At 39.0% G+C, this 25534-nt stretch overlaps 2 protein-coding genes across 2 annotated transcripts; one reads left to right on the top strand and one right to left on the bottom strand.

Moving 5' to 3' along the window:
- Positions 1-3160: 3160 nt before the first annotated feature.
- Positions 3161-18503, top strand: TSG101 (tumor susceptibility 101; the record flags this gene model as incomplete). Its single annotated transcript, XM_017726565.1, has 9 exons — positions 3161-3308; positions 5162-5227; positions 5812-5975; positions 7322-7448; positions 9637-9703; positions 11329-11420; positions 16161-16363; positions 17314-17553; positions 18166-18503. Coding segments are annotated over 9 exons (1197 nt in total), but the record flags the coding sequence as incomplete, so codon positions are not given.
- A 439-nt stretch (positions 18504-18942) lies between these two features.
- LOC103624920 (L-lactate dehydrogenase A chain) lies at positions 18943-24270 on the bottom strand. Its single transcript, XM_008644255.2, has 7 exons — positions 24105-24270; positions 23272-23389; positions 22387-22560; positions 21420-21593; positions 20492-20609; positions 19941-20064; positions 18943-19761 (listed from the first exon to the last, which is right to left on the bottom strand). The coding sequence occupies exons 1-7, from the start codon at positions 24228-24230 to the stop codon at positions 19597-19599; spliced, it is 999 nt and encodes a 332-aa protein (XP_008642477.1). The 5' UTR covers positions 24231-24270; the 3' UTR covers positions 18943-19596.
- Between the last annotated feature and the right edge of the window lie 1264 nt (positions 24271-25534).

The following is a 25534-nucleotide window of genomic DNA, read 5'->3' as shown; positions in this document are numbered from 1 at the left end:
CGTGAGGGGCACACGGCTCTTGTGCTCCCCGGTTACAGGAGGGGGAAGGCGAGCTCAGCATCACTGACCGGGGTGGGGTGGGTTTTGTTACCGCGCCTGTGTAAGGAAACGAGAAAATCTCTTGGAAGGCAAATCATTAACCACCGAATCATGCAGAGCCGTGCGTGCCGCTCTTCAGGTGAAAACTGGGCTTTGTCCAGCAGCTTGGAATGAAAACCCCTAAGGCTGACGCTTAGGGGGAGCTACGGGTTTGTCTGGGGGGGAGGATTCTGGATTTTTTGGGCAGCATCTAGTCATATTTGCAGCGTTTTGAAATGAAATACAGTAGTTGAGAATCCGATCAACACCGAAGGCACATTCACCTGCATGGAGTCATAAAGCAGATTTTTTTTATCAGTTTGAAAATGAGTGTTGAATACTTAGTGTCAGCAAATGAGGTCATCTATGTATACACCTGTCTTTGCTAGATTAGTTATTGCTGTGCCATAGGAGAAATAGAATTTAAGGTAGTCCAATGTTCTTGTTCCCCTGTACTTATTCATTTTATCCTCCCATCTGACTTTCTGTAGCTGATGAAAAATAAAGATGCTGTTTCATTATATTTATTTTTCAAAAATGGTTATACTTTCTGTTCTAGAGAAGGAAGTTTAGTGACATTTCCCATATTGAATAGTTCAGTGTATGAGATAACAAAATCTTGACCCTAGTTTGGGGGAACCTAGGTGCTTAATTTAACTTCAGGTATTTACCTGCTGTCAGATCTTGAAAAGCTTCATCTTTCTGTGATCTGTTTCCTGATATGTAAAATGAGGGGGATGCATTTGCATCTGAGAATGGAGAAGGGAAAAAAAAGTCTAGAAATTAAAAAATCAAATTAATCAGTCTTACTTACCTTTGTAGAAATCACTAGGATCTTATATTTTCCAAAGAGATTTTGACACTTCTTGGAAATTGATCCAAGTACAGAAATTAACAGCTGAATTTAACATTTAATTTTGTTTGTGGTAGCAGCTGAAATCATTCAACCATTTCTCTACTAAGTAATCGTTACTCATTGTAAAAACAGTTGGCAAGAATATTATTTTTCTTTGTTTTAATAGAGATATTAAAATGTTTGCTTAATGTTCAGGTGTTGTGCCTAATTTTTGAAAGCACCCCAGATAACCAGATTTGTGGTTTATCAGCCCTACCAACCACCACGTACCAGATTCACAGTGTGCCTGCTGAGCAGGCAGGCATTGTTTTATCAGTTCCTTGACTCACCTGACTTGAGATTCTTGTGCCAAAAGTGGAATTAAAGCCTGACTCTGCTTACTTCTTTACTGTGAGGGTGGTGAGGTTGGCCAGGTTGCCCGGAGAAGCTGTGGCTGCCCCATCCCTGGCAGTGCTCAAGGCCAGGCTGGATGGGGCTCTGAGCAACCTGGTCTAGTGGAAGGTTCCCTACCTTGGGCTTGGAGCGGGATGATCTTTAAGGATGCCTCCAACCCAAACCATTTTGTGATCCTTGTGCTTTTTAGGAGCTTCTGTTAGCAGAATCCAGTTTTCTTTTTAATAGATTATGCCAATCTTGTTGAGGCTATATCCTGCACCATAAGGTTTGTTCCTATGAAAAGGCCTCGCCTTTTAGAAGTAGCTGGTGACCAGCTGTCATTTGTCCTGCAATGACACATGCAGCGGTGTGGGTATGTGCTGCCAGTCTCTGGCTGGTGTACATGCAAATTCCTCCAGGTTCCAGCAATGCCTGTTCCTGCTTCTGGCAAGTTTTGGGGAGGGAGGAATATACTCAAATGTTAACAAGGTTGTCTCTCTGTCAAGCCCCTGATGCACACTCACAATCCCTCACCCACTTTCCAAAGGAGGCTGAGATGCTTTTCTGCAGCCCTCCCACCAAAACGGCATCCAGGGGCCGATTGACGTCTGTGCTGGTGCTTCCCCGCACGCACAGGAATCCCTGTGGGAGGGGTTGCTTTCTGTCCCACAGACCAGCGTTTTGCAGACAGACCACATGGCTGTTTTGTCCTTGGTCATTTGAGGAAGATCAGTCACAGCATCACCCAAGGTGCTGGTGCTTTCTGTAGGCTGAGGTGGCATTGTGGGAAGTGGCGTGGTGAGTTCGTCTCTGCTCAGTAGATCTGAGTTGTCATGCCCAGGAGGAGCATCCTTGTCAGTCTCTGGAGGTGACAGGAAGAAGAGTTAATTTCTAAGCTTCACAGCTCATGAGTGTTTGTCAGAGCCAAGGTGACCTTTAGCTGTGGCACCACAGTTTGCTCTTGGATAATGTCTGAATTAATTTGTTCAGATGTTGTTAACATTTGCATTCTTTGGATATTAGACATTTCGTTTTGCTGGGCCCTTTGTCTTCCTGCCATGGTTCAGTGAAAGGTTGTTGTCTATGTTCCTTAAGACATCTGAAGACTGCAATTTTTTTAAATTATATTAGACGAAAAGATTGTCAAGGGACCACACTGCTGGCTTTTCTTTTTAATGGTAATTATCAGGAGGAATGACCACAAGGCTAAAGAGCTGCACTCTGTGGTGAGCCAACTCTCTGTTGCCCAGGAGCCTCTTTGCTGTCAGTGGGTTATAGTTCTAAAACTGGTGAATTCTGTGGTGGTGTATCTGTGGTTTACAGGTCATCTGTGCTGTTATTCCCTGCTCCTGATAAAAGGAAAGGGGTAAAACCAGTATTATTACTGGTAATATTGTGTCTTGATATGTCTGCTTTCTAGTTGATAAAATACATGTAAATGCTAATCAGTGATTGATAAATATGGTGTTGCTTTGAAAAGTGCTATGAAGTGTATCTGTGTGATTCAGATTCTAGATAGCTGTTTCTCAGGAATGTTCAAAACATCACCATATTTGTTTGGAGAGGCTTTTTTTTTTTTTTTTTTTTTTTAAGATTCACACATCTAAGATATATTTGGTTATGGTAGAACGTGAAAGAACATGTAATAGCTTTTCCCGAATCACTTGATGCATAGACCCTTGTTAAGACTAAAAACATCCTAACACCTTGTTAAAGTTCAGTAAGTTATATAGGCAGTGGTCAGTTAAGTAATATGGACAAATAAATTCTTTTTCCAAACTAAAAGTGGAGAAGAATGTCCATATATAGATATAAACTTCCATAAATGCTGCCTGTCGGGTAAAATAAAAAACTGAATTAAATTACACTAAAAATTTAGCTTCTGAAGTAATTCCTTTCTCTTTTGTTTTCCAGTATAAGTATAGAGACCTAACTATACAGGAGACAACCAGTGTTATTACTCAGTACAAGGACCTCAAACCTGTCATGGATTCATATGGTTAGTCTGTGCATGAGAAAATTTTTGTTTGTGAATTATTCATGTTTCAGATGTATTGTGGAGTTTTTGTGGGGGGAAAAAGATTAAAACCAGAAAACATAACGTGAGTTTCTCTTTTTTGTCTTTGACATCGATACTTCTTTAGAAACACAGATTCAGTAACATAGTAAGGTTACTTTAGAAAATAACTATCTAATGTGCCAAGAAGTGTCACATTTTTCACAGCTTAACTTTTAGTTAATCACTCACTGCTGCCGTCAGTTGGTGTCCTGAGATTGCTGGTAGCTCATGAATTCAGCTTTGCTGCCATATAAAGATTTTTTAAAATTCTATGTAGGAAGAACTGTAAATCAATGAAGAAATGCTTCATTTAAAATAATTGTGGTAGTCCTTAAGAGTATGAAGAAAACAGAGTCAAGTATGTAGAAAATTGTCATGAGGGTTTTGTAATGTGAATTATTGATGATAATCACTGTTTGTTAGCTGTTTAAAAGTCTGTAAGTTAATTTAAATTTAATTGTGTTAAATGAAGATGATATCTAGGGTTTCACAGTATATCATGAGCCAGCATAGCTGCTGAGGTTAGTCTTCTTATGGTCACCTTTTTTTAGCTGTCACCTGTGGGATTCCTCTGTGATCTAACTTATATTACTAACACATCATCAAAAAAATTAAAGTCTTCTGCTTTTTAAATTGTATATCTGGATTAAAAAATATTAAGAAGGGACATGGCCAGGTAAAAGATGAATTAGTTTTAACTTGAGTAGCTGCAAGCCAGCAGCTGTCCCAGAAATTAAAATTCATGCAGTGACTGGAGAAACAAAACAGGAGTGAAAGGACTGTGGCTGGAATAGCTGCACAAGTTTGCATAAGGATGGTGATCACAATTCCAGATATCCTTGAGCTGTAGCCATTTGTGTTCCCTAATGCTCTTTAAGCTGCCTGGGAGAGGCTAAGCACAGAATCACTTACAGATAATCGACATTATTTGTAGCAGTGACATCAGCTGCAAGAAAATGGCTACATTGCTGATGAGATAGTTTTCAAGTTCATATTCATAATGAAATATATACTCCCATTGAAATCCCAACACATTCTACCTGCCTTTGCAGAACATCAGCACCACAATAATTGTGCACAGTAACCTACATTTGAATTATGGCTAGAAACTTTCAGGTGGAATTAGGAAGATAAAAGCCTCCTCAACAGAAGCTGATTTATTCAGGCAAGAATAAGGAACTGGATTAAAAGTATGAGAAAACTAAATACAGTGGCTCAGTAAATTTAGGTCGGAGTTCTTGTGCAGTTTGTGACTAAGACTAAGATTTGGCAAAGAGTCAAGCACTCTTTCTTCCTCTTCAGTGTGTCACTGGTTAAATTACCTTTACTGATTCTGTAGTAAATGCCTGTGGCCCAGTAATTGTCAGTATTGTTGCTCACCTGTTTTTTTAAACAAAGCATAAGAAATTATAAACCTCAGATGACAGTTGTTTTTTTAAATCAAGTTTGAGTTCAGATTATCTTTGCAGCAATTTGCGTTACTTGAAGTTTGCAAGCTTCCAACGTTTTACTTGGTCACTGAATGAGGAAACAGTTTTATTTATGGAGAAGGTAGTTCAGCAATGATTAGTCATTCATTTCTCAGAAGTGTGTTATTCATAAGGAGTTACCTGACTGTGAACAGTCATTTACTAATCCATAAACGTGCAAGAGCTGAACCTTTTGGGCTGAGTTTATATTTATATGTGTGTAGCTTGTGAAAACTTATGCCAATAAATAGGTGGAGTATAACCTGAACAGAGATTAATGTAACCAATATGTTTGTTTTAAAAATACTGTTTGTTCCCTTTCAGTTTTTAATGATGGTTCATCTAGGGAGTTGATGAGCCTCAGTGGAACCATTCCTGTGCCTTACAGAGGTATGCATTTATTACAACTTTCATTATCCCCATTATTTTCCCAAATTACATGAAAAAATTACTTAGAGTTGTCCTGATTCAACTTCACCACTTCAGTGATCACTCTTTTCTTGAAATGCTTTACTTTTCCAAAGTAAAATATTTTAAAGAAATTGTTCTCTGCAGGATAAAATTTGAATGCTGAGCATCACTTCTTCAGTCTTTCACAGCTTTGTAGCATCTCTTTTCTTACAGTATTGCACATTTTTTCAAGCTTGTCAGTTGAATGAGGGTTGAAAACCATTTATTGCTGCAGCTAACAATAATTCACATTAGAGTCTTGTAATGTTGCATTGTAGAACAAATGAGATTGTGTATTAGTGATGAATAATGATTGTAAATCAAAGTTAAATTGTTCTGAAAAATGTTGAGTTTGCGTCCGTAGTGTTACCTATTCACTGAATGTTATTAGTAGATTTTGGCTTCAGCTTCTAACTTTGTACATTTGAGTTTACTGGGTTTAGGAGTTTTTTATGATTATGAATATAGGAGGACAGTTGAAGAATTAAAATAACTTTGAAAATCTTTCAAAATATCTTTTCTAGGTAACACATATAATATCCCAATTTGCTTGTGGCTGCTGGACACCTACCCTTTCAACCCCCCAATTTGTTTTGTTAAACCCACTAGCTCTATGACAATAAAAACTGGGAAGCATGTTGATGCAAATGGAAAGATATACCTTCCCTACCTGCATGAGTGGAAATATGTAAGTATAGGGAACTTGAAATTCCCAAACTGCTCATTCTGCATTCTTTGAGATAGCTGTATCACTTTTAGTAAAAACCATAGTTTTTATTGGAGATCTGAAACCATTTTTAAAATAAAATAAATTGTTTATTTTTTGGAATGTCTTAAAATTCAGGATGTTGCGTTCTGTGTTCTGGTTATTGAATGTAATTGCATCTTTAGTTACTACTTGTCTGATTATACAGTGCAGTGTAAGGTGTCCTCTCCGCTGGCAGGACATTGATGTGACGATTTGTGAGATAAGAATATTTACAGAAAGAAAATTATAAATTTATTTAAAACATCTGTGAGTTAAACAGACATGTACAAGCACTTGTACTTCTTTATGTAGACACTCCTGGACCCTCATGTATATGGATATATTTGCTTTACCAACAAGTAGAGGCATTGAGCAGTGCAGCCCTCGTAGAAGTTTTGGCCAAAACATGGACTTGTAAAGAAGATAAACTGTCTTGACAAGAATAGAAAAATGATACAAGATGCATAGTTCTGTAAGAAGGGATTAACAGGAATACATTATTAAGGATGGGTGGTAGTTCTGTACTTGCATGGCAATAGTGGAAAAAGACTGCCCAGGTCAGGATGCAGGTCTTGCACAAAGCAAGATGATCACCTAAGGTACAGGCAATACAGAACTCTTTCAGTTTGAGAGGTTGGTAAAAATAAGTAAGTGGATTATAGAGCTAAGTAAACTTGGAATTGGGATATTTAATCTGGTACTGCATTCATGATGCTTGTTCTTATTTTGGCAAAATGAAATCATGCCTATATTAAGTAGTTATAAACAGAGCAGCTTGGTTTAACTGTATTTAAAGGAGGTTTGTGCCACTCCTTAGTGGGTTAGAATATTTTTTTTTATTGAGACATTCTGAATTGGAGCACAAAAAAGCTGTGCTGTATGAAATTGAAATGTCTAAAAAACTTAGTGATCTGTGTGTTCTTTCATGTTGGGGGCTGAATTTAATTTTTTAAAATATTATTAGAATCCATCATTGGGTATTTGTACCCAGTCATTTATTGTCCTGCAGTTGTTATGGAAATCTGTATGACCCAGTTTATTCTGGGTGTAAACGTGGCTGCTGGTGTATTGTGCTATATGGTTTTGAGTACAAGCTGGCTGGGTTTGGTATCTGTAAGAGAATCCAGAAAGGAAGTTAATTATGCACATATGTATACAGATAGAGAGATAGGCGTTTTACGAAAATTTAAGTCCACAAATAAAAGGAGTGGTATCCTTTTGTTGCTACAGTCAGTTAAACTCTCTGTTAGCAAAATGAAAAACTTGTGATTTGCTTTCCCTCCCAGCCCCAGTCAGACTTGTTGGAGCTGATCCAGGTCATGATTGTTGTGTTTGGAGAGGAACCTCCAGTCTTTTCCCGGCCTACTGCTTCCTCCAGCTACCCACCCTACCAGGCAACAGGCCCACCAACCAGTAAGTGCTCATCACTACTGATTTCTGCAAATAATCATATTAGTATTTCAAAGGGATTGTTGCCCTGCACAGTCTGCCCACAAAGAATGCATTTTACTTCTTATATTGCTGGCTAATGAATTCACCTGGGCTGTACCTTGTTGGACTCAATGATCTTAAAGGTCTTTTCCAATCTAAAAGGTTCTATGAGTCTAAGAATTTGGGGGGGGATTTTGGGTTTTGGAGGGGAGAAATCAAGTTTGTATTATGACAAAGCAAAACCCAGACAAAACCAGAACACACTCAATCGCCCCCAAGCTCCTCAATAAACCAGTGTCCTGTCAGCATTTCAAGATTAGACTTAAAAAGAGATTATTCAAATAACTTTGTATCTCAGTTTTTTTTATTCTAATTATACAAACCCATCTTTTAAGTATCCAGTAACCATTGATTTCATAAGCACAAGCATGCTTACTGCTTGTGTTTCCTAGGCCTATGCTCCTGTTTGTGTGGTTTATTTATTTTTTTTTTTTTTCAAATTGCTGGCTGAATATTAAAAAAAACCCTGCCTTGTGATTTTTTTATTCTTTATTCTCTGTTCATTTGGTGTTCTGACTTGGTACCCATTCTTATTTTCTTGCAACATTCCTCAAGACTTTTAAAATAATTTCTTTATTTAAAGTACTGGAGGCATCTTACTTTAAAGACTGGGGATGATATGTAGGTAGGGGAAAAAGAGGAAGTGAAAAACAGAAAATCCTAGAAATTCTTCCAGGAGGAGACTATATTGGGTGGAAAAAACCCAAAAAAACCAGTAGCATAGACCTCCTCAAGCCAAAGACTGGGACAGTAGGGGAGGGGAAGCAGGTTAGGTGGGGATCTTTTAATGATGATGTAACAGTTCCACATGAATTTAATGGCAGAGTAGCTGTATTTGGTGTTAATTATTTTTGTTGGATTTTTAAGGCTGTGTCCATTTTCTGTTGAAATAATGGCTTTTACTTGGTCACAGTGTTACATTTGAAAAGCTGAAGTGCTATTCATTGCCATTTACAGCAGAACCCATTTTTAGCAAGGTCTTAGGCTCTTAACCTGTAAGAAAATGGGTAGCAAACATAAATGGGACCATTAGGAATAATTGACTAAAGGCAGGTGTTGTTTGGGACTTTTCAGCCTGTCTGTGGCTACCCTGCCTGTGAGAGCACCAGGTGATTGGATTGTCCTGATTTTCCAGGAACAGTGGGGGTCAGTATAAGTGTAGTTTTAGCAGAGGCTGTGACTTGTGCCTTAAGGACAAACTTTCAATGAACCACACTTGATTACTCTTGTAGTCACTCAAAGCTGAAGTGCTTTGAATTACTATTTTGAAGTGAATTGAAGTACTGTGAATTACTTCACAGATTAAGTAATTTTAGTGAAAATGTTTTGGGGTTTTGAAATTATCAATAGCTCCTTAGTTTTACTAGTGTAATCAGACTTTCCTTATTTTACAGACATTTACGTGTGGGTTTTTTTCAAGTTCTAGATAGATTGTTTAAGAAGAAATGAAGTTCTTTGACAAAAATTTTAATCATTTGAAAGCACTGAAGGGTGGAAATAGCTCAGCTCTTAAAAAAAAAAAGCTACTTGATGTAATATTCCAAAAATTGCTAGAAATGTGGAATAAGTATGTCCTAAACATAATCTTTGTCAGCTTTTCAAGAAAAATCTTAGAATTGCCAAGACTGTTAAAGCTTTAGATCTTTATATGTGCTGATAACAAATGTTTAAATGTAACTTCTAAATAGCAGAAATTACTGGATAAGGACATGGTTGGATTATTAAACAGATAATAAACTACTCTGAAAGTACTTAAATTATGCACTTCTTATTTAATGAGTAAAATCATTGGCTAGAAAGGTTAAATTCTTTTTTCAGCTATTGTATAAAACATGGAGACAGCTCTTCAGCTGGGTCATCTTTAATAACATGCTGCTTCTTTGTTTTCTGAACCTTGCTGCAGGCTCTTTTTTTTTCTTGGTACACGTACTTGTTGTGCATTTTCAAATAAAACCTATTTTTATCCATGCAGTGATTAGTTTAAAGTAATGATTAAGAAAAAAAATCAGTATAACAATAAAGTTGTTTTTATATGTGAGGAAGAACTTCTTTACATTGAGGGTTTTAACTTCTGAAATGCAAAAATACACAAAATCCTTGTTTTATTTAGCTTCCTATGTGCCAGGAATTCCAGGTGGAATATCTCCCTATCCACCATCGAGCACTCCAAACCCAAGGTAAGAGCTCCTTTAAACCATCATCATTTACCTCAGAGAGAGTTTCACTGAAGAGTGTCTAATCATAGTTGTATTTTCTTATGGTGCATTTGTTGTATAATTATTCATGTTAGCAGGGTTTGTTAAAAGTGAGGGCTGAATTCTTGTCAGTAGCCAGAAGAAAGTTGGATGAAGGTTTAGCTTGCTTAGTGTTGCTTCAAATAAAATATATATATGGGTGATAAATAGATTTTGAAATTACCTAACTCCTAGCTGTTATCTTCCTTCACTCATATATTTTTATGAGGTTGATATATTAACATGACATACAAAGAAATGTACCTCTGGAAGTCAAGATTTAATTAGGAACTCAAAAATTGAAAAAAACCACTGCTGAGTTAATACAAACCTTGACTCCAGTGTAAATGTGGACTTAATTCAGAGCACTCTAAGGGAATTTGAAGGACACAAAGTTACTTTAAAAGCTTTTTATTAGTATTAGCCAAGATTTTTTTCTATATAATAGTTCAGAATAAAGCATTTCCAGAAGACTTGCAGATCTGTCTGAGTAAATAGTGAGATGTTGACTACTGCCTCCTAGTGGGTACTTATATTTTTTACATCATAATTAATTGGTTTTGTTATTAATATCCTTATGTCCTGATTTTGTGGTAGGAGCATATGAGATGTTGCTCTAATATGGAGCATTTTGATTTAAAAAAAAAATTAAAATGTAAACACCTGTGAAGATTGGGAAGAGGGGGAGTGTTATGTTTTAAGAGGTGAAAAATTGGGATTTTTATAAGTTCTTACAGCATGATTTTACTTCTAAATATGTTTATTTAAAGTGCTCTGTTTGTACAAAAGTAATAGAAGAACTGTTTTTAAAATATATAATTTATGAATTAATGGGAAGGTTTTAAGAACTATTAAATTTGCAGTTACCTGAAGGGAGACAGAATATGCTTTTTTTTATATTTTGCATGGGTTTGTGGACCACTTTGTTTAATTACAGCCATAGTTAATACTCTGCTGCATGCAGGTGTTTGTCAGTCTAGTACTGACTAATTTGTGTCCTTGTTTTAGTTGATAGCAAATGTATTTTAGAAAGGTGTTGTAGATTGTCATATGTCATCTCATAGTTGTTTCAGTGAGCAAATGAATACTTTTGCCTTCTTCGTCCTTCAGAGCAGGACTGAGAATTTCTGGGGGAGTTTGTTTCACCTTGCAACCATATTTTGCACAGGATTTTTAGGTTTACATAAAGCAGCTCATCAGTCGTGATTTTAACTCTTCTCATATTAAAAATTACTCATTTGAGATTGCTGTTTGGGAGTTTGTAGCTAGAATAATTTCTTTTGGATACTTGTGAGGTTTCCTATAGCAAGACTGAGAGACTTAGGAGAATTTGTTATCCAAATGTTGACCAGGCAATAATGAGATAGAGTTTCAGATTAAGAGGTATCTTAAATAATACCAGAAATACCAATTGTGAAGGATGTTGATGTGAACAGGAAGAAGGCCTGCAATTTTAACATTTTGTAATGTAAATGAATGTTTAGCGTGGTGGCAACAAAGATAATACAGGTGGATGATATTTTACTAATAGTTGCATAACATTAGCATGTCTTTCTTTGTCAAAGCAGCTACCCAAACTATCCTTATCCAGCTGGTGTTCCATTTCCAGCAACCACTAGTGTTCAGTACTACCCTTCTCAGCCTCCTGTCACCACTGTTGGTGAGTACCTTGGAAAGGATTTCTCTGAAGTAAAGCTTCTCCATATGACTGATATATAAAGAAATAAAATGGAAAAAGGAATATGTTGTTCTTACTCTGAACTTCCAAAGTATTGATCTCTAGTTAAAATTTATTCAGAGGAAGAAAAAAATACATTTTATGTCCTTCATCTTAAATTTTATTCAGTCGGAAATTCAGTAAATTCCTGGGTTTACACAATACATTGTGTGTGCTCTATGAATATTTTGAAGAGCACTGCATGTAACTACATGTTTTTTTCCTCACCCTTTAACTGTAGGTAACTTCTGATTGTCTGTATTGCTCTGTTCATGGTTTAGAAAAATACTTTTGTTGTCGTTTTAGCATCTACTGGACTCTCTTTAGTTACACTTTCTTTCCTCCAAAAATAGTAACTTTCTAAAGTAGCAGTTTGGAATGAGCTTCATTTTTCCTGAGTTTCTTCTCCAACCTCTTCCCTGTTGCTTCTTATTGATCTCTACTTGTCACTTCCTCCATTGTTCCCTTCAGCATCAGGATTTAGGGTATTCACATGTGTCTTTTCCCAGTCTGCTGCTCTATGGGCCTTTGCTGATGCAGGGCACGAGCTTGCTTTCCACCCTGCCCCTCACTTTCAGTGTATGTGTAGAAGACTGGGAACCAGTGATAAGTATCATCTAGTTAAGTGGGAAGCTGGTGCAGTAACTTTCCAGCTGTTGATGGTCCTTTTGGCACCGTTGTATGGTGAGGGTGTAGATTGTGTTGTGACATTGTTCACGATATCAATCCGTTGTAGTGTCTTGCACCATAATTTAAAAGTACTTCCATGGATTCTTCATTTAATGTGTGAATTCCCAGTTATTTATGGAATGGCCTGGGTTAGAGTCATAGAATGTCTTTTCTTTCCAGAACTGTGTGTATTTTGTGATTTTGCTTCACATACATGGGGACAAGGCAAGGGAAGAGAGATGCTTCTACTTTACTCTTACTAAAATATCTGAGGAGTTCTGTTACTACAGAATTTGAAAGCAGCAGTAAGTTGTATGTTGTATTTTTCTTGTGCCTGATCCTGTCCTTTGTGTCCAAGTTCTTTCAGCCTTTTCAATTAGGAAAGTCTTTTCTGAAAGTTCTTGGCTGCTTCAGTGGTCCCCTCCACTCTGAGGTGATGTGGGTCTGCCACGCACAGTGCAAGGAAGCTGCTGTCCCCAAGTACCTCAAATAGTGCTCAGTGTTGTGGGGCTGCACTTGTGTCCTGGAGAACTAATGCTCTCCACTGGCTCTCCTGTAGGGAGCTGCTAACATTTCTAGGGAACGTTGGCTTTCTGCTCAAACAAATGTTTTCTCAATTTTTTTTTCCCAAACAAATCCAGTTTTGCCTTTATGTAGCAGAGAGTTAATTTAAAATATGGATACGTTCTGTTTCATTTCTTTCCCTTGTTTTCACCCCCACTGAAGATGAATGGAGGTGCAATATCTGCCAAAGATAGAAGGCTCTTCCAGTCCCGAGTTAGATCATCTGTGATACCGTGTTGTAGTGCCAGGTTTCTTAGTGACCATTTAACATTACACTGACTCATTTGCTGCAGCAACATAAAATTCCTACACCTGTTTTACGTGGCTTATCTCTTGTGCCAGATGAAATGCAAACACATCCCTTTAATCATCCCTTATATTTGCAATATTGTGAGGTGTTTTTGTTGTTGTGTTCGTTTTGTTGGGTGTTTTTTACAGTAGAGTATTGTTTTTTCCTTTCAACTGAAAATTTTTCTTTCCTTTACAGTTTGTTTGCTTGTTTGTTTGTTTGGCTGTGTTTTATTGTAATAGTTTATTTAGGAGGATATCAGTTGCTACAACTTCAGAGTTTTATGTGGGTGGTGGTGGTGTTTCCTATAGTGAGCCTAGCTGGAACTGAATGAAAATGTTCATGCAAAGTAGCTCAAGTTTTTAACAATCACTGCTTTTTCAAGTAGTCCTTCAGGCTTTTTCTTTCTGTTCAGTCATATGCCATTAATTACCTTTCTGATGCAGTTACTGGTTTGATGATTCTGTAAGGTCACTTCTGAAACCAGACTCTGCCTAGTAAAGGTTAAAGGTTTCAGAGTTCTATGGATTTAATGACCATGTGCCATAAAATCTTCCCCAAGCTGGGCTAATTATGGAAGTGACAGAAGATGGTACGGGTTCATGCTCTTTAAGAAGATACATTGATGCAGCTGTATTAAAATGATGCTTTTTATGTTCAAAGACCTCTTCCCTACCTGGTGGCATTTCTGTGTGAACTTTCATTGTATTAAGTGTATTGTGATTTTATTTTTTTTTTCCCTCTGTCCTACTTTACTGTTAAAGTGAGCCTTGCATAAAAACTCCCTGAGTGAGGGATGTCAGTGAAACATAAGAAAAGGAAGTAAACATAAGTTCTACTGATACTGGTCCTGGCTGATTCTGACTTTGTGTTAGAGAATAATTCATTGTGTAAAGTAAACAGTAACTAAAATTGTGCTAATGCTGTTTTTTGAAGGGAAATCAGGTCTTTTTGATTGGGAACAATTGTCTGCCTTAAACAGGAAGTCCTAAACAGTGAATAAACTCTTTGTCCCAGATCATTTGACTGACTTGGTTCAAGTTTTACTTGTCCATGTAGAAAATGCTGTTCTTTTCTCCTTTTCATATGAAGCAGATTGATGGATTCCTGTTTTGTGTGTATGGTGCTATTTGACAACTTCTGTTGCTGGCTCTAACAGTTAACCAAATTTTGTAAATTGTCTTGTTGACTGGCAAAAAAGGTGAATTTTTTAGGCCAGAACTGTAAATCAGATGAAGTATTGGGACACTCATATTTTCCCTAAGGCTGTCTTTGCACCAGTTGTTTAATAATTCAATCTCTTTATTTTTCAGTGGTAATCTGCTTTTTTTTTTTTTTTAATATTCTGATGCAATTTATATGTATGTAAAGTGCTCACATTAGTAATGATTAAAATTTATGGTTTTTGTATTTTAGAAGGCTTTGGTGGAGTAGTAAGCATGATGTGCTTCTTCTTGTAGTTCCTGTCATTCATTTGCATAGCTTTATTTTTTCACCCATATAGCTTGGTGTAGGTTGTGTGGACAAGAACAGAGTAAAAAACATAGGGAAGAGACACAAATTTATGCAGTCCTGTTTTGTTAGCAGAAGTCAAAAAAAACCCTCTTCAACTATAGAAGAGTCACGTGAGCAGTGATGAATATCTTTTCACTTTGTTGTTTTTTGAAATCTAGGGCACTGGGAGATGTGATGTACATAATGCTGTAACAGCTTCAGGGTTTTGGTCGCTGTGTCTCTGTATAAAAAGATACTCTGCTAAAAATTCTTTTTGCATAATTTCTTTGTGGTTACAGAGCTTCAAATCACTCTGCGTTTCATTCATAGGAGTTGGAAAGTTTAGGCACAAAAGGTGCTGTAATTTTTGCTTTGTCAGTAGTTGTTACAATCCAGTTGAAATTTCAGTGATCTACAAGGCGTGAGGCACAAGCCTGGGGAAACTGTGACCCTCCAGTTATTCCCACAAAATAACTGAAGTGGTTTGTGATAAATATCACCAGTAGCCACTTCACATTCTCTGGAGCACTCCGAGTTCCCTGGTCTGGAGACACGTCGCACTTCCTGTGACAGACACTAAGTACTTACCTTTCTATTTAAAAGTGTGTTAGTGACAGACTCTTGAAATTATCCTTGAAAGGCTGGTTTGCAAAAGCATATTTGGGTCTCCTGATCCTTCTGCTCACTTCCCCCTAGGAATGCACTGTTCTTGAGCCTGGAGGAAGTGATCCTTGAATATCCACATGCTCTCTTGGACCCCTCTTCCCTCTATGGTAAATTCCCATGGAATTCTTCCAAGAATGTCTGTGAAGAGGCCAGAGGTAGCTCTCCTGAGTTCCAGGGTTGCAGTCTTATTCATTGCCCTGCTTTCTCCTTGTGGGATATGGAACTCCATGATCTCATGGACACTGTAGCCAAGGCTGTCCCAACCTTCACATCTCCAGTGAGACATTCCTGGTTAGTTATATAAGGTCCAGCAGCACATCTTTCCTCGTTAGCTGCATCTGTATCAGAAAGGTATTCTCAGTACTTTCCAGGAATCTTCTGGACTGTGTGTTCCTGGTGGTGTTATCCCTCCAGCAGGTGTCAGGGTGGTTCCCCATGAGAACCTGGGCTGCATGCCCTTCCTGGAAGTATCCCCACTTGAGCTGCATGGGTTGTCTCTGTAACTCTCCCTTTGTCTTTCCTAGTTTAGAACTTTCCTTACCAAGCCAGGCAATTCCAAAAACAAAACCAAAAAAACCCCAAAATAATACCTGTAGTAGGCAAATTCGTTGTCTCAAGCCACCTGTTACATTAACTGTGGTTGAATACATCCAGCCATTAACTCTTACTCTTCTTTAAAAGGTCTCAGACTAATAACATTTATAGACTTCAGAGGAAATGGCCAGCCCATTTTTAAATTAAGAAAGAGTGTGTATTTGTGAATGAATAAAGTGAATGAATGGGTGCATACTCTTAAATATACTTGTGTCCATACTAATTTATGATTTCTCACTGTGGTCTCTTTGCTGCTTCTGGAAATTATTATGGAGAGCAGTTTATTTTACTGTCTCACATTGCTGAAGTACACGCAGCAACTTGGCCACTTGCAATTCCAACTGGCTTTATACTGCAGCCAGTGCAGGGCAGCATTAACCTTATGCTTGTGAAACCTTCTTGTGCAGGACCCAGCAGAGATGGCACCATCAGCGAGGACACCATCCGTGCTTCCCTCATCTCAGCGGTCAGTGACAAGCTGAGATGGCGCATGAAGGAGGAGATGGATCGCGCACAAGCTGAGCTCAACGCCTTGAAACGCACAGAAGAGGACCTGAAGAAAGGACACCAGAAGCTGGAAGAGATGGTAACTCGCCTGGATCAGGAAGTGGTAAGCTGAGCCACTGTGCCTACCTGTTCCTAGCAGTGAACAGAAGCTTGTAATTAATTAATTATTAAGCATGATAGAAAAAAACAAAGCTTCCAGTGCAGTTTGTCTTTTGCAGTTGGGTGCATGTGCTCAGACTGAAACAAGTCAGAAATAGCAGTGACCATGAGATGCAGTGTCCTGCATGTGTCTTACAAATGTCATTGCTCGGTAGTAGAGGCACAGTATTATTTTTCCCCATCCTTCCTGTGAAAGTTGTTAGTGGTGTGAGATTATTTCATAATTATTTCTCAGTTTCTTGATAATAATGTGTAACAGCAGCACTGGAGAACATTTCAGTGTCTTAGTGCAGAGAACACTGATTTTGGTCACAGCCTCCTTGTATAACCTGTCTTGTATAACTTCTCCTTTCCCAGAAGTCTCTCCCTACTCACAGTATGCTCAGAAATTCCTGCAGTTTTTCATTAAGGCATCTTCCGCTTAGTCCATCTGCTCCTTGCACTGCTGCTCAGGAGTAAGATTTTGGGATTGATGAAGAGTTTCTGAAGCCAGCTCAGTGTTCAGATGTGGTTTAAAAAAATTATTAGAAATTATTAATTGGACTAGAGAACTGGGGGATACCACACTCCAAAGAAAATAATTACTTTGGCTTTGCTTTTATTATCTTTAGCTAGCTTAAAGGATTATTTTTCCTAATGTAGCAACTTGGAAATACTTGGAGTGTTGGCATGCCTTCTCTACAGTTTAAATGGGTAATGGATTGGCATTATCTAAAGCAGATGTTACTTTTTCAAAAGGAAAGAATCTGAAATCTACAGATTGATAGCTCTTTCTTTTGTTAAAATCATCATCGAAGTAAGCAAAGAAGTACGGAATGAACTGGTATGTCCAGAAATCTTTCATCTAGACAATTGTATCACAAGAAGGTAAATAAACATCTTAATTGTTTTTAGGCTGAAGTTGACAAGAACATTGAACTTCTCAAAAAGAAGGATGAGGAGCTCAGTTCTGCCTTAGAGAAAATGGAAAGTCAGTCAGAAAATAATGACATAGATGAAGTTATTATTCCTACAGCACCGCTTTACAAGCAGATCCTGAACTTATATGCAGAGGAAAATGCAATTGAAGACACCATCTTCTACCTTGGGGAAGCATTGAGACGTGGAGTGATAGATTTAGATGTCTTTTTAAAGGTAGGTTTCATGGGATGTTTCTAAGATGTGCATTTTAAATGTGTTTACTTTGGACTCTTTGGTTCAGCTTACTAATGTTCACGGTCTCCTCACAGAAAAGGATCCTGTAGGAACAGAAGTATTTATATGTTCAAGCTTAAATTTTAGAAAGTAATTTCAGAATTAAAAGACCAATTTTAAAAGCATTATAGATAGAAAGTCATATTGTTTCCTTCTTGTGTACCTTGCTAGTTCTGTTTATCTTCTGTTAGAAGAACAATTCTCTGGCCCATGGGAAGTGTGTGAGTCTGATTTCACCTTGGAGTGCATATTATTACTTTGATAAGAATGTGTGGAGTTAACTAATTCATTAAATTGTAATAATAAATAACTAATTATTAATAATTTAAAAATCACAGAAAATAAACTGTAGTGATTGCATTTGGTAGCCACCTGCCAGTCATTTTAAGCCAAGAAAATGCCATTTAGTAGAATAGTGAATTTAGTGTTTCCAAAAAACTGACATCCCATTTGGGTCATAGAACGTGCCGTGCTTTGAACATTTGGATTGCAGCATTATGAAGTTTTTATCAGAACTTTGCCAACAGGCAGCTGTTGTTTTTCTTTCTGCAGCATGTACGTCTTCTGTCTCGCAAGCAGTTCCAGCTGAGGGCATTGATGCAGAAAGCAAGGAAGACTGCTGGACTCAGTGATCTCTACTAAATTCCCAGACTTTACCTGGGAAGTTAGATTTCCTTTTGAAGCAGCCACTCTCTTGATCTTTCTCTTAATCAGTAGGTGCCCAGAGTAAGTTATTACATCATTCAAGTGTAAGATATTTTGAATCAATAATATATTTTCTTTTTGGTAAAGACTAGCTTTTATTAATGCACTTTCTATCTCCTGTAATCTTTGTGCTGGTGGACTTAACGCTGAATAAAACTTGTTGCATATTTTCTTCCTCTACAGAACTGTGTATGATGTGCTTTCTTTTCAAACAGGGCCTGCTTTATGCAGTGTCAGCTTAACCATACTTTCACTTTACTTGTGAGATTTGGAAGATGTTGTACCAAACTGGAAAAAATCACATTTATTATGACCAGTGAAAACTGAAAACTCAAACGGTTCTTGGTCTCAGCACCATAAACCAGCATGGCTGAAGATTGAGCCTTTGCCTTAAGGTTTTTCTTGTTACTGTTGGCGCTGAAGAAGTTCATTTCAAAAAACTGGGTGAGAATTCCATAACTACATAACTGCCTGAAGCCTCCAGCACAGCTGCACACATAACATTATTGCACAGGTGATACTGGAGTTAGTGGGACTTGAAAAATAGAATTGATTCAGGTGTGTGGAAACAGAGCTACATGGGGGAGAGACAAAGCCTTATTAAGAAAAACAAGGAGACAGAAATAACAGTTTGTGGTTTATTTGGTGTTGTAGTTGGTACTACAGTTGGACAGTCACTGTCTTGTTGCACATAGAAGTCTTACCATTTTTTAAACATGCTCAGGAGACAGAACTTACAACTAGACTGATATAGTACACAAAAATAAGGTTCTCTAAGAAGAAAATATCCACAAAAATTCCAAAGCAGTGTTAGGAAAATACACTTGGACCTATCAATAGTGAAATATTGAAGCTATTCAGCTGGCAGAGAAGGTTGGTCAATTGGCTTGACAATCCTTTAACTTCAAGAAAAGTCTTTGGTTTCACATTGTGTAGCAATTACTTACTCCTTATTCCTTTGAACCAACATGAGGAAAAGGCAAAGGGTTTTTTAGGCAGTGCTGCTTTGATTGCTGGATTTCTGTCATACCACTTCACTGAACAAGACTGACTAAGGTTATCTAGCTCTGGCTAAGAACATGGGTGTCTGTGAGCAGGGAAAACCCCAGATTAGTTTCCTAATGCTATCTTCAGGAAACTCCATTGTTCAGATTTGAGCTTTTTGTGTGTTCTAGTTGAGATAATACATTGAAAGATTTGACTTACTTGGAAAGTGCAACGTAAGACAAACCACTAAACCCATTAGACTGCTAAGAGCCAAAAACTGCTTGGGCAGGTTTAAAACTGTAGTTCCTTCTGGATTGCCCACAGTGTGTCTGCACTCTTCCTTAATTTGTCCTCTTCCTCAGGTTTTAGGATCATCTTTACTACATCAGTGATGCCATTATTGCCCAGTACGCAAGGAACACTTAGGAAGACATCTTCTTTTATTCCATGCAAGCCCTGAAAAGTACATAAGGATTGTTAGGCTGGAATTTATCTATGTCTGTATATGTCATAGAATATCCTATCAGGAAACTAAATTTGGTTGAAATTAAACTAGAAAGTGATCACTGTTTTTCAGAATTCCAGAGATACTTAATTCTCAGTAAAACAGAAATTAGCAAAAAGGGGCTGCTCACCTTAACAATTGTAGAGATGGGGTGCACTCTTCTCAAATTCTTCATAATACTTTCAGCTAGGTCTCCCACAGAAAGACCAATAGCCCAGGATGTGTACCCCTTCAGTTTGATCACCTCATAGGCACTGCAGAGACACAGGCACTCATTAAAGAACAAGTACCATCAACCAAACACTTCAAGTTTGTAAGAAAGGCTTTTGGAAGTGTCCTGATCAATTTGGAGGCATCAGAAGGCTTGACTGATTTGCTGGCAGGACCAAAATGAACTCAGCAGTGAATAATTCTATTTGCATTTTACACTAGTCCACACAATTATACTGGAAACCTAGTTGTTTAAGCTCTTCCCTAATTTAAAGTTTACTAATCCTGAAAATTTAACTGCCAAATCTACATTGCTTCTTAAAATATTATTTCATGTTCTGTTATGTTTGCGTCCTGACATTTGGGGCTACTGAGGGATTCTGGATCTGGGTACTGAAGTTCAGAGATTTTCCAGCTCTTCATGATTTGTTCTTGTGTTGAAATTTATAAAAAAGCCAAACCAGTATTTACCTGTCCACGACCTGCTTATGGACCTCTTTCCAGTGTTCCTTGTCTCCATCAGTTCCCAAGTCTGGATGAAGGGCCTTCAGGGAGACACCAGCAACATTCACTCCACTCCAGACAGGTACTGAAAGTTGCACGTAGGTTAATTTTCTCACAACACTTAGTCCTTCTCAAATTAACAGCTCACATAAGATCTACCTGGATTAATCTGCAACACATCACTTAGGATTTAGCTATGACTTTAAATATAGTATGACCTATAAGGCAAGTCTAAATTGCAGGCTGAGAACCTAGGAGCACATCAACACTTATACACAGCGTCACAAAGTTTCAATACAACTTTTTAAAAGTGAAATACCTGGGCAACATGAACTACAGTGACAGTCACTATATATTTTGCAAAGTTTTCTCAAAACAAGAATTGATTCCAACTGCATTCTGGTGGGTGTCAGGAAGCAGACAGTACTGCTCTGGTGCTGCTTAGAAAAGTACAGGTTAAATGAGGAGAAAGTTGTGCTTTCTCCTGTCCTCCAGACTTGCCTCTGCACTTCAATTCCTATGTACAGTAATTAAGAGATGGCAGCTGAGTGACTGCCACTAGGTCTGGTACAGATCTTTGAGAGGCCCTTGCAGAGAACTTTATCATCTTCCTGCTTCAGTTTGGGGTTTTTTTGGGAGTTACGGGAACAATTTAGCCTAGAAATGTTTAGCCACCTCAGGTTACAGTAATGACCTTTTCAAGCAGTCACTCAGGTCAAATATAGATCATCTAGGGTTACTCTGTGCAGCAAAAGACTTAAATCCGGACTGGCCTTTTTAAGGTGCTGCAGTGCAGAGGTTTTGGAGCAATGTTTTGCTGTAGCTTTTCAAGGTGTTTCTGGCAAACAAAGCATCAGGGAGTTCTGTGTAACAGCCAGCCCAGTTTCACCCTTACCACTGGAATCTCCGTGCTCTCCAACAATCCATCCATGGCAGCTCAGAGGGTGGATGCCCAGCCTTTCTCCCATGAGGTGGCGGAAACGGGCAGAGTCCAGATTGCAGCCACTACCGATCACACGGTGTTTGGGAAAGCCACTGATCTTCCAGGCCACATAGGTCAAAATATCCACTGTAGGGAGAACAAGGGGGTAACAAGTGCCACTCGTGAGCAAATTAATAATGGGGATGGTACCTTCCATTCATCTGTAAGCATTTTACCTGCATGCTAGTTGCATGGAACAGAGCACAGAGCAGTGCTCGTGGCCAGGCACTGCAGTGGACTAACATAATGTCTGTTTTACACAACTAATAACTAATAACTGCTTTTAAAGTCTCTCAGCTCTGCCTTTATGCTATGCATGCAATTATCAGTGAACCTTACTGAGCTCAAGGTCATTTGGATTGAAGACCTAAGTTTATTCCTCAGAACACCAAACTGCTGAGCCTGGAGAGGGAAGATGACAGTTGTTGCTATATGGATATCATAGAATGGTTTGGGTTGAAAGGGACCTTAAAGATCATTTCATTCCAACACTCTGCCATGGGCAGGGACACCTTCTACTAGACCAGGTTGCTCAAAGCTCTATCCAACCTGGCCATGACTACTTCCAGGAAAGGGGCATCCAGAACTTCCTTGGGCCAACTGCTCCAGTATCTTACCACCTTCATAATAAAAAATTTCTTCCTTACAGCTAACCTAGATATACCTCTTTCAGTTAAAGGAGTTACCCCTTGTCCTATCACTACATGCCTTGTAAATAGTCTCTTTTAGGCCCCTTTAGGTACTGGAAGGTTCTCCAAGGTCTCCCTGGCGACATCTCTTCCCCAGCACAAGTATTTTCTAAAAGCCTGTGCACTAATGTCACCTTACTGAAAAACACTATTCTCTAAGCCAAATCCTCTTACGGCAACACAAGACAAACCTGGGTTTGAGACAATAAGCAGCTTGCAGTCAGGACTGTATTTAACAACATTGGGAATGATGAATTTGAAGATATTCACATTGCGCTGGACCAAGTTAAGGCGGCTCTCTCCTTCTTGCTGCCGGGCACCAGCAGTGACAATGACCAGCTTGGAGTGTGCAGTCACACTGTAATCTGCAGACAAAAGGCTGTGTCAAACATGACCTCTTACTACACATGGCTCAGAACAGGAGTTCTCACTTCCTTTCTGTACCGAGATCTCAAATTCTCAACTTTGAGGGTGCAGCAATTCCCTGGTAATTGTTACCGGAGACTTAGCCTCTATAGAAAGTTAAATTTTAATTTAAGACTGTGGCTCATTGCCACAAATGGCAACATTGTACCATGTATCGCTGCAGGCAGCGATACTCCATGCTTCTCAGCCACCAATGGGACTAGGGGTAGCTGTCGGGGTATCACTCAGGGCAAGTGCTGTGTAGAAGAGGAAGAAGGTTCTGCCCTCATAACCTACTACCTGTGGGCACTGTAATTAAGGTATGAGCTGGTTAAGCCTTTGCCCTACTCAAGGCTCCCACTAAAAGTTATCAGAAGTAAGCAGTAATGAGTTCAGGGGTTAACTGGTTGTGAAATAAAGTTCTCTAAGGTGCACAAGTACTTAAGAAATTCATCTTTCTGTAATGAGTAGTGAACCCTGGAAGAAAATTCCTAGCTGGACTGGCCATAAGAAGGTATATTAAAAAATATACCAGCTGAGTACTATATCCATGAGCTTTCGCCCCAACAATTAGGGTGACAGGCTAAGTGCTAGACTTGGCTGTCCAGTGTGAGACCTGAAGTGGCTATCTCCATTTCAAAATAATGAGCACATGAGAACCAACTACTTGCCTTTGCCAGAGACAATCTTTGGAGTTTTAAGGAAGAGGCTGCCATGCTGGAGATCCAGCATCTCTCCTCTGAGCTTGTCCTCCACAACATCAACAAGGGCGAGTTCATCGGCCAAGTCCTACAAGAGACCAAGAGTAATGGTAAGTTTACTGCCTCTTGGAGCAAAGCCCCCAGTTTTTAAACTGTGAAGTTACAATTATTTTAAAACCTACTTAAACAATTTTGCTCATCTCTAACACTTCACTTCTTCCCAGAGTCCTTCAATAAGTCCCCTGGGATATACACTTTCTTGAGTTCACTTTGTACTTTTCATAACCACATTCTGTACAATTTAGCAGGACAATAATGAAGAATAATTTAATAGCAGTTCATCCATAACCTAACTGCCAGTTAAGAAATGCAAGCCTGGTGTTAAACCCAGCATTTTCAATATGGTAGCTGAATGCAGAGGACAAGTCATTCAGAGTGTCAAGGACCAATTTTTCCAGACCACACCGCTCAAGACAAAAAATAACTCCTCGGTTCTCCATCTTTTTGTATATTTAGGCTATTAGACAATTCCTACTTAAAAAGGAGTCTGCAAGTCCCACAAAGGTAAATGCAGCTCATAAAATGATACATAAAGAACATACTATCTGATCCTGAGGCAACCCTGGTTTACAAGAACTGCAGCTATTTGTTCTCTGTCAATAGCTTCAAGACTGTTGCTTCATTTCAGGCCCAAACAAAGGATTGTATAACCAGAAGTTCATCTAATATGGTAGATTTTTTTTTTTTCCCCCTCTTTTAGGTTTCAGGTTCTTCTGCTGCTTCCTCCCAAGCTTGCCATTTACCTTCATGAGGATGCTGATGGCACAGGCCATTCCGACTGCACCCACACCAACCACGCTAATCTTATTTTCGGCATGACTGTGCTCCTGTTTGTGGAGAGTGTGGATGAGCTGATCCTTGAGAGACATGGTGCACTGCTGAAAGGAAAGCAACAGATTATTTCTCCAAGCTTTGGAGCTTTTACTGACACCAGAATATTTGTATCCAGCAAGACAGACTTTATTCCAGGATGATACAAAAATGGATACAAAACACATGAATAAAACATCTGGCAATACTGCCTGTATGCCACAAAATGATTGCAAAACTGAATTATTGATGACAATCCTCTGATCAAGCTCACCATAGCTTTGCCTCAAATGCAGCCTGAGAGCAATTGATTATATTATGTAGCTGGTGGCACTCCAGCAGCAGCAGTAGGATGTTCTAAATGACCATCCATATTACATTTAGGTACAGGAAGCCATTTTAGTACTTCTAAGCACAGCACAATCTGGCAAACTCTCTTCTCTCACCCTGAAAAACTGGTATTCTGTGCCCTGAAGCCTTTCCAGAGCTGAAGTTGTGCAACACTTAGGCAAGCCCTTTTTAGGCACAGCATGAGTCTCCACATCATGAATTTGTTTTGAAATGAAACTGCACAGTTTTGAATTAAGATGGCTGGAGTCTGGTGCTACCATCTCTCCCACCCTCACATTTTAGCTGCCAGCTGCACAGCATCCTGGTTAGATGGGTTCTGACAGCCCACGGGCACAATGATGACGAAGGATTGTGCATTCATCCCCATTTCTGCATCGAAGCCAACACCACGCTTTCCCAGGAAATGGTGCTGCACTGGGAGCAGCCTGGAGAGCCCAGGGCAGGAGCTGCTGCACAGACGGATGCAAGTACAGACACAACACGACTCTCCAGTGCTGAACAGGCGGCGACTCGTTCAGAGCACGAAAAGCCAAGCAGAGCAGCAGTTAAGGACTGTAAGTTTTGGGGCTGAGGGGAGGGGCAGGAAGCTAGGAGTGCCCTTCTTTAGGAAAAATCAGCCAAGCTACGTCAGTCTTCATTTGCAGAAGCCTCCAGCAGCGTGGCCATGTAGTGCACTCTCCACGTGCTAAGTCCTCCCTTTGCACTACAAGCACTTCAATGCGCAAGGCTGATGAGAGCACGTCTGTTACACTTAAAAACTCAAAAACTTTTTGCTTTTAGAGTGCCATATCCCTTAAACAAACAAGTCAGGGGAGTAGTAGGTGGTCCACTAATGCTGTATTTCAAACGCAGCCCTACGCCCATCCTCAAGTCCGTTTGCAGGATCGCTCCCTAGGGCCACACGCACCGATTAAGGGAAGCAAGTTAATCCACGGAGGCTCAAGGGGATGAAGGGAGGGGACGATGGCGGGGTTGTGAGTGGAAATCGCGCCGGCTGGACTCAAGCCCAGGG

The sequence above is a fragment of the Corvus brachyrhynchos genome, unplaced genomic scaffold (assembly GCF_000691975.1).
Source record: "Corvus brachyrhynchos isolate BGI_N302 unplaced genomic scaffold, ASM69197v1 scaffold62, whole genome shotgun sequence".
Classification (NCBI taxonomy): Eukaryota; Metazoa; Chordata; class Aves; order Passeriformes; family Corvidae; genus Corvus; species Corvus brachyrhynchos.
The sequence above is the reverse complement of the archived record's forward strand: the minus strand, read 5'-3'. Positions and strand labels throughout refer to the sequence as shown.